Here is a 9,173-nt window from a genome sequence, read left to right as displayed (position 1 = left end):
ATATAAATTTGAGTCACAAACTGCTCTGAGTATAACATCTCGGGCTTCCTTTCGATGAGGTACACTCGCATTGCGTCAGTGTTTTCTTATGCTTATGGGGAAAACAGTTTTCTCTGAATACTGAAGCCTGATTGGTTCATGTCTGCGCACCTGCACAGACAAATGGCTTTTCAGCCCACGAAAATGGGTGGGGCTGACTTGCTAATTAAGTCTTGCTGAAAGCCATTTTAGTCAGAATTTTTCTTCTTCAAGCACGAAGATCATCTACTCACTGAAGAAGACGAAGCCTCTTGCCGTTGAAGCAAGCCACCTGCAGCAGATTAACAGTGCCTCACAGCTCCAGCTAACTGCATTTTCAGACGAAAGCAGAAAAGAGCAAATTTCTATCTTAAAGAGCAACGGCGTTTGATACAAAATGTCACACCGCGAATGCGCCTCATGCAGGGCTCCCCTGCTTCCCTTGTACTGCGAGTACATGAATCTCACACTGCTGCACTCACAGATCACTTTCTTTAAAGAGAGAGATCCCACCTCGCATACTCAAGACAATAACAGTGGAGCAGCGGGGTGGAGCAACAGGGCTGTAGCGAGCTCAGACCAGCGCCCCCATGTCTCACTGTCCCCACAACATGCTGAATCTTATGACTCAGAGCTCATCTGTGTCCTTACCATAAATGAGTTGGGCTTGGACTGGTCAGCTCCAGAAGATCCCACTCGCAGCCACCTCGATGAGTGGTTCCTGCAGCCGGGGCGCCGGCAACAGGCCCCCCACCAGTGACCAGTCACTGGTGACCAGAAGTTCACAAAAAAATGACCTTGGCACGCCCCCCCTATTCAGCAAGCGTCCATTACTCTTCTTCAGCTGCCCTCACCATGGTTGATAGCACAGAGGAAAACGGCTACACTAAACTGCCGTCAATGGAAGAGTCCGTCACTGCACATCTCTGACCTCCTGCAGCCCTCGGTTGGAAGGACAAAGCTGCCCACCAGTCTAAGCTGTGCATAGCGACATCAGCTCTCACAGCCAGAGCATAAGCCGCAAGCGGCCAAGCTGGTTCCGCCCTTCACACAATGGCTTTCCTACAAGTTTACCAGGCCAAACTTCTCCGCGCCATTTACGAGAGTGGTCCTGATCCGGTGGCCTTCAAGGAGCTGTGAGACTGACCTTGCTCTGCGTACCACTAAATCTACAGCCCAGGCAATTGGTCATGCCATGGTCAATTTGACGGTTCCCCAACCATCAAAAGCAGCACTGCCATCCAGTGAAGCATTACCCATTTTCCAAGCACCAGGGACCCTGTCCTAAGCTTGTGCTGGATCCTGAGCCACCCAAACAGCCCTGATGTTTCAGGCATAAGAAAGAGTAGTCTAAGTCCTGCCGAGGCCAAACCGCCCCCCAAATGTCTTTGCATGCGTTGGAGGCTATGTGTTTGTTGTCAGTACTGCGTCCGCCCCACCAGTGGTATATGCACCCAGAACTCTTTATGCTATTATAGGGAGTCAAATGAAAAACAAACACCTTTTAAATGAGTATTCCTCCTCATTATCCTGCCGCAAGCATCACCCCCCGCCACAGTGTGCGGCCCTTCAACCACTCACCGCCCGGAGCCATGTTTGAGAAGCCAGTCCTGGTGTGTCAAACTGGGTTTTAAAAATAGTAAAATGCATACTGAATTACCTCAACAATTGGTTGCTCTTAGCCCAAATGAAGGAGGAACTGTGGTTCAGAATCAACCTGAGCAAAAGCTTACTGTCCCTTAGCAAACGCATCTCGTTCCTGGGGGGAGTATTCAACCCAAATGCAGGCAAACGTTCCCTGAAAATTCAGAGACTAGCAGCGTCATTCAAAGTTGGGGACAACCTCCCCCTGAAAATGTTTCAGAAACTACTGGGCCTCATGGCAGCAGCCTCCTCAGTAGTTCCCTTGGGCCTGTTACATATGCAGCTACTACAGCACTGGTTGTAAGGCCCGCATCCCACTTCGAGCATGGATGCTTATTCTCAGAGTGATCCACAGTGGTACCAAAGCCCTGGTCCCATGGAAAGAGCCCCATCTGTATCATTTGAGGGTAGAACTGGGCTTACCAGAAGGAATGTAGTCGTGACAGACGCCTCCAAGATGGGTTAGGGTGCCCTATGTGATGACAGGCGGGCCTTTGGCTCCTGGATGGAGTCAATGATGAGCTGGCACATCAGCTGCCTAGAAATGATGGCAGTACTTCTGGCATTCAAGGAGCTCCAGACAGAACTCAGGGAGCACCATGTCCTGGTCAGCTGTTATCAGCAGCCCTATGGCCAATCCCTCTGAGGAGGGACCTCCTTCCCCAGGCGGAGGGGTCAATCTGGCATCCCCAACCCAAGTTGTGGAGCCTCCATCTGTGGCTGCTCGACTGGAGCCTTCACGCCTTTCCTAGGATGTCATGAACAGGATCTTTGAGGCTATGGCGCCTTCTACCAGGTGCCTTTATGGCTAAAAATGGTTTGTTTTTTCTGGCTGGTGCTCAGCTTGGAAAATAGTCCACTTCTTTCGCAAGATCACTCATATTCTTGCATTCCTACAGGAGCTGTTGGACAGCGGATGCACCCTGTCCAAGCTCAAGGTATACACGGCATCTATCATGGCGTACCACACTCCTATTGCTGGCCAGTCAGTTGGGAAATATGACCTGGTGGTCATATTTCTCAGAGGGGCCAGGAGGTTAAACCCACCTCCCCCAACACGGTTCCCTCCTAGGACCTGTCCATTGTCATGAGGGCACTTTGTGACCTTCCGTTCGAGCCGTTCACAATCTTCAGCCTCTCTCGCAAAAGACCGTCTTGTGCTGGCTCTAACATCGGTCAAGGAAGTTGGTGATCTGCAGGCGCTTTCAGTGGATGCTTCCTCAGAAATGGGTCTTTACAACATGGTATAATAAATGATCTGTGAGTTATTTTAAGCTGAAAATTCACAGAAACTTTCTGGGGACACCTGGGACTTAGATTACATCTTTGGTCCGCCTTAATGCACAAGAAACTGTAACTTTTATATTTGTTTGATTGTGGTATATGTATAAGAAAAATACAGAGAATCTCAGGATATCTTATATATATATTTGTCCAATTTGTACAAACATATTGAAAAAAAACATTCACAGCAGTAGAACAATTATGTATTTTATGTATTTGTAATTACAACTATAGTATAGTATAGTATAAATTGTATGAAATATAAGTGTAATATAAGTTCAGATATAATAGTACAATGTACAGTATATAAAAACTTTATTCTATGCCATATTATTATTATTATTAGCCTATATTAAATTACTATTATTAATAGCCTAAAAATATTATTGAGTACAAGTATAATATAGTATTATTAGAATGTACATTTCCTGAAGAAAATGTAAATGGTGCTTTCAGTGACAAAACTCGGCACTCGGTTGATAGGGTGTTTCTAAGCAATTGCTAAGGTGTTCTGGGTGGTTGCTAGGGTGTTCTGGGAGGTTTCTAGGCAGTTGCTAGGGTGTTGTTGGTGGTTGCTATGGTAACCTGGGTGGTTGCTACAGTACTTGGGGTTGTTGCTATGCGGTTGCTAGGATGTTGTGGGTGCTTAATGACAAAAATTTCATTTTTTTGGTGAACTAACCCTTTAACCCAGGATTTACTAGTGTACTATTCAAGAATATGTATGAATTATGAGAAACATGGTAGAAGGAAACCCAGTTTTACATTTTCCAAGGTCTCAGAATTACCCTGAACAAATTATTTAAAGTCTAGTAAGTGTTTGTTCTGAAGTCTCTTAAAAAGCTTTTACTGAACATCAAATTTCATGTTTTCAAGTGCAATGTTTTTGCTAACTGATATGAAAGTGGTTTTGCTGTTTGAATGTGGCATATTCACACTAAATGCTGAAGTAGTCACTAAACCACACTTTAATCTTCTGATTTTCACTCCTTCAGACATGAACATCTCTCGTATCTCCTCCACCGCGAGCGTGAAGATGTACAGAATGACGATCCATTCCTGAGGAGATGGAAGCTCCTCCATTTTCACAAAAACCACATGTGATGGGTAATCGGCGTGAGTGGACGTGGACCTCCGATTCACTTTTCATTTTCAGCAGTGTGCATGTGGCATATTCAGTCAGCCATGATTTTGTTTTGCCAATGAAAGTGTCCAGTAAATAGCTGACCTTCTATTTTAATTTTTATATCGTTTATTTATCTTTGGACTTAAATTTGTAGTTTTAATATGCTGCTGACTGGATTTAGCCATAAAGAATTTAGCTAATAATTCTGTAACAATGACAATGAAATCTAATCTAATTACTTTTCATTTGTATGTAAAACAACTTATTTTCTCAGAGTCAGAGAAGATGCCTAGAGCAAAAATCCAATCGTGTCCATGTGCTGATATGCAAATATTTACAAGAAAATCCAAATAAACTACAAGACAAAATAACGACCCATTCGATCTAAGACGACATATTTCCAACATACAATCACGATAAAGATGGTCATATGCTAATTCATTGGAATAAAACAATATGTAAAGCTTACATATTGTTACTGTCAAAGAAGTTTCAGAATATATGACAATGTATTTTTTAGAAAACATAACCCATAAAAACTTACTGATACTATATGAAGTTCAAACCAGTGGTACGGCAACATCGGGCCAAATGGTTTTTGTTAAACAGTGGAAGTCTAGAACAGTTTGGATGATTACAGGTTTTCTTTCCCACTGTGATGCTCCAAAATCAAAATTAGAATGTATGTTACCTTGGCAAAACAAAAGTTGGCAACTACTGATACTCAAGGTCAGGGATGGGCAACTTTGGTCTTGGAGGGCCACTGTCTTGCAGAGTTTAGCTCCAACCCAATCAAACGCACTTGAACAAGCTAATCAAGGTCATCGGGATTCCTAAGCTACAGGGAGGAGAGTTATATCAGGGTTGGAGCTAAACTCTGCAGTTGCCCATCCCTGCTATAGGTACACTCTGTGACGAATGCGTTATGAATGATGATCTTATAAAAATAATGGAAAAAGTTTATTAACTTTATTGACAATTATATTTTTAATTAGCAAACTAGCATATTATCACTGATGAATACGGCATGTAGAAAGTTCACATATGCTACTATACTAGAAAAGCATCATTACATCACAAAGATTCCACCGCTGAGAACAGTTTGCAATAACACCAAGCAGATCCGCGCTTAAGTGGAGATTCAACAGGAACCGATCCTCACATTTCTCAGAACCCGATAGTGGAAAAGCACGGAATGTGTAAAAGGTCTAGTCCGTTAGGCTGAATCACACAATTTCACTTGTGCATAATAGCAAACCAAAAAAGCAGGATAGAGAGGCTGAGTGAATGTGGTGTGGACTCTGTGAATGAGGGTCATTGTGTCAGAGACGCTGTAGAAGGACAGAGTTCCTGCACTGTGATCCACATACACTCCTATTCTAGACAAGCTGGAGACTTCAGGGAGTTCAATCAGATTGTAATTGTGACCGAATGAGCAACTGGATTCAGAGCAGATCAAACACCAGGACTGATCATTACAACCAAGCTCACAGTCACCCCCCCATCCTTTCCTGCTGATGCTCTTATATGACACTGAAATATCCACCACACCACTCCACTCGACCTCCCAGTAACAGCGTCCACACACACTCTCTCTACACAACACCTGAGACAAATGAGTAAATCTGTCTGGATGATCACGACACGGCTGAGCTTTCTTCATGTTAGTAACCACCCTGTTCGACTCAGACAGCCTGAGGTATTTATGGGCTGAATCTGAATCCAGAGTGAACCGCTGGTAATCTGAAAACCAAACACATTTCAATCAGTAAATATGAGTGACAATTATTAAAACAGCAAATAAGCTTGTTGTTTTTCATGTTTTCATCAATGAAATGTGACTGATGTTGTGCAACAATTATGCAATCAATAATAACACTGATACAAATACAATAAAAACTAAATCAGTTTTTTCATGTTATAACTTAAGCTTTGTTATTGGGTTAACCTAAATATTACATTGATTTTACTATATTTTAGAGACTTAGATTGTATTGTCTGTACATTTTTAAATTTTCCAATTCTGTTAAATCTTTAGCAAGTCGACCACATGTCAAATTTATTTTAGATATTTATTCAGAAAGAAAAGTTTGTTTGTTTTGATAAAACAACTGTGGGTGTCCTCATGTTTATAGGGAAGAAATATTAATATTATTAATAATAATAATTTTAAAAACTTACATTGTAGGAACTCATTCCTGCTCTTGTATTCAGGGGTGGGAATCATCTCGATGTATCTCACTGTGGAAACCATTAGACATCTTTAATGTAAGAATATTTAATCATGTATTTTAATGCATTGTGTTGTAGGATTATATTGTTTTCAGGATGTTCATTATATTGACATTTAGAAGAGTAAATGCATGCTTCAATACTTTACCTATTCCAAATAAGTTTTCTTTCTGCTCTTTAAAAGCATGCTGCAGTTTCTCTTCCAACTGAGAGATAAATGTTCTTAAATTATCAAAAGAAAAACAAGAACTGACAGTGACGATGGATAAGTCTGTAGATCCAGGAGGGACAGAGAGTGACTGGAAACTCTACACAGACACAAAAACAAACAGCAGGAAAATTAGATTCCTTCTATCTTACGGAACACAATGTTCTATTTGTCAGATCTCTGTTACCTGGAGGAAATGGATGTGATGGTCTGTGTGTGAAAGCTGCTCCAGTTCAGCATCTCTCCTCCTCAGATCATCAATCTCCTGCTCCAGTTGCTCCAAGAGTCCTTTAGCTTGACTTATAAGAACCTTTTCCTGGTCTCTGATCAGCTGTGTCACCTCAGAGCGGCTTCTCTCAATGGAGTGGATCAGCTCAGTAAAGATCCTCTCACTGTCCTCCACTGCTGCCTGTGCAGAGCGCTGTTAGGACACACAGAGAGAGACGCATTAGAATCAGCTCTTACTGGTCCCTCACACAGTCTGTTCCCCACAGTGGGCTTCAGTGGGACTGGAAAGAGCTCCAGCACTGGCTCCTCACTGACTGATGGAGGAGAGTCCTAACTGAGTCTGAAACAGCTCTTCCAGCAGCCAGCAGTTGTTTTTCTGCTCAAAACTCACCTTGTGAGACTCCACAGCCTCTCTCAGCTCCACAAGCTCCCTCTGTTTCTCCTGGATTCTCTGCTGGAATTTTCTCTGGGTCTCTTCCAAGTGTTTCTGTAGGACAAACAAATTACAGTAAAACTTGTGTCTGACTGTCTGTTATGAACTTGTGGGATGTCTTAATTCAAATTTTTAAATATAGTTCCTATTTATCCTTTCATATAGGCCTATCTACACTGCAAAAGTAGATATATTGCAATGTTATCGTTTTGGGGGGAAAACATATCATTAAGAAAGAAAGAAATTAAACTTTGCTCTTATTTCATACCTGTTTCTCTGTCCTTTCTTCAGCAGGTGATACGGTATCATGGGCTTTGTGTTCGTTCGCCATGCATAGAACGCATACACAGATCTGATCAGTACGACAGTACATTTCCAGCAATCTGTCATGTTGAGGGCAGATCATCTCCTGCAGTCTTTCAATGGCATCAGTCATTTTGTGTCGCTTTCTAGAGTGAAATTCCTCGTGGCGTTTAAAATGGGTCTGACAGTAAGATTCCAGACATACCAGACAGGACTTGATGGCTTTGTTTTTGTCTCCAGTACAGACATCACACTCCAGATCTCCAGATTCAGTGTAACATTGAGCAGGACGAGCAGCTTGTCTTTTTGTCTTCTTGAGTTTCTCCACCACTTCAGCCAGCATGGTGTTTTTACCTAAAACAGGTCTTGGAGTGAAGGTCTGTCTGCACTGAGGACAGCTGTAGACTCCCTTCTGATCATCCTGATCCCAATAGTTTGTAATACAGTTCATACAGTAACTGTGTCCACAGGGAATGGTCACTGGATCCTTCAGTAGATCCAGGCAGATTGAACAGTTGAACTGATCCTGAGCCACTGAAATACTAGATTCTGCCATTTTATTGCATGCGCGCACAGACAGAGATAAGCCCAAAACAACCGAACGACAAATACGTTTCGTTTTCCTGAGCTTGAGAGTATCCTGCTTCTGTGTTTGAGAGACGTGTAGTTCGTGTTCGAATCGGTCCTTTTGAACAGCGTTCGTCTTGCTTTAGGTCAATTTCCGCCACCTACTGGCAAGGAGTGTGTGAACGAGCAAATTAAAAACAAGCAAACAAAACTAAATCCTTCTAAATGTATCGCAAATATTCATCATACACCCTTAATCGGTTTCTGTGCATTCAAAAATATACTCTTTAATGTTATGACATTAATTTCCTGTCTCTTAATTTTTTAGACAAGCTGGTTTCTCTTCAGTAGCCTAAATACACTTTTTTCATATGATATGCAGGGAATAATTAAAGAGTTAGTTCACCCCAAAATAAAATTTCTGTCATTACCCACCTTCATGTCATTCCAAACCCATAAGACCTTTGTTCATCTTCGGAACACAAATTAAGATATTTTTGATAAAAATCCAAGTTTGTTTTTTATCCCCCATAGAAAGCAATGTAATTACCGCCATTCAAGGTACAGAAAGGTATTAAAGACATCTTTTATTAAAATAGTCAGCGTGACTACATGGGTTCAACCTTAAAGGTGCCCTAGAATAAAAATTTAATTTACCTCGGCATAGTTAAATAATTATAGGTCCGTACATGAAAATGACATACAGTGAGTCTCAAACACCATTGTTTTCTCCTTCTTATGTGTTTGATTTGTGCACAAGACCTCTGAAGAACGGGCGAATCTCAACATAACACAGACTGTCGGGATCATTACTATGTACGCCCCCAACTTTTGCATATACCAGCCCATGCATTAGACAAGCCAGTCTTAACGTCTGGTGCTGCACAGCAGAGTCAACAGACTTTTATAATAAATTTTATAATAAAAACTCAAAAAAAAAAAAAAAAAAATTCTTACCAAGTCTACTATGTATAAAATTTATTACATTATGATTCAAGAAAGCTTTTAATTGATATTTTTTATTTTTTAAATGAAAATCAATGTTTTAACAAAAAAAGTCTATTAAGGAATGGTCACATTTCGCCTTAATTTCGCAGAAAAAAAATGGTCCATTTTCTATAGTCAATAGT

The 9,173-nt window shown here is 41.4% G+C and overlaps 1 protein-coding gene across 1 annotated transcript; it reads right to left on the bottom strand.

The window, feature by feature from the left end:
- Nucleotides 1-5,088: 5,088 nt before the first annotated feature.
- Nucleotides 5,089-8,150, bottom strand: LOC137002430 (E3 ubiquitin/ISG15 ligase TRIM25-like). The gene is made up of 6 exons (XM_067362055.1): nucleotides 7,442-8,150; nucleotides 7,132-7,227; nucleotides 6,700-6,933; nucleotides 6,453-6,612; nucleotides 6,254-6,313; nucleotides 5,089-5,815 (listed from the first exon to the last, which is right to left on the bottom strand). Exons 1-6 carry the CDS (start codon nucleotides 8,030-8,032, stop codon nucleotides 5,289-5,291), a joined length of 1,668 nt encoding a protein of 555 aa, XP_067218156.1. The 5' UTR covers nucleotides 8,033-8,150; the 3' UTR covers nucleotides 5,089-5,288.
- Between the last annotated feature and the right edge of the window lie 1,023 nt (nucleotides 8,151-9,173).

The sequence above is a fragment of the Chanodichthys erythropterus genome, chromosome 16 (genome assembly GCF_024489055.1).
Source record: "Chanodichthys erythropterus isolate Z2021 chromosome 16, ASM2448905v1, whole genome shotgun sequence".
In the NCBI taxonomy this organism is placed as follows: Eukaryota; Metazoa; Chordata; class Actinopteri; order Cypriniformes; family Xenocyprididae; genus Chanodichthys; species Chanodichthys erythropterus.
This window is presented reverse-complemented; position numbering and strand designations above follow the sequence as displayed.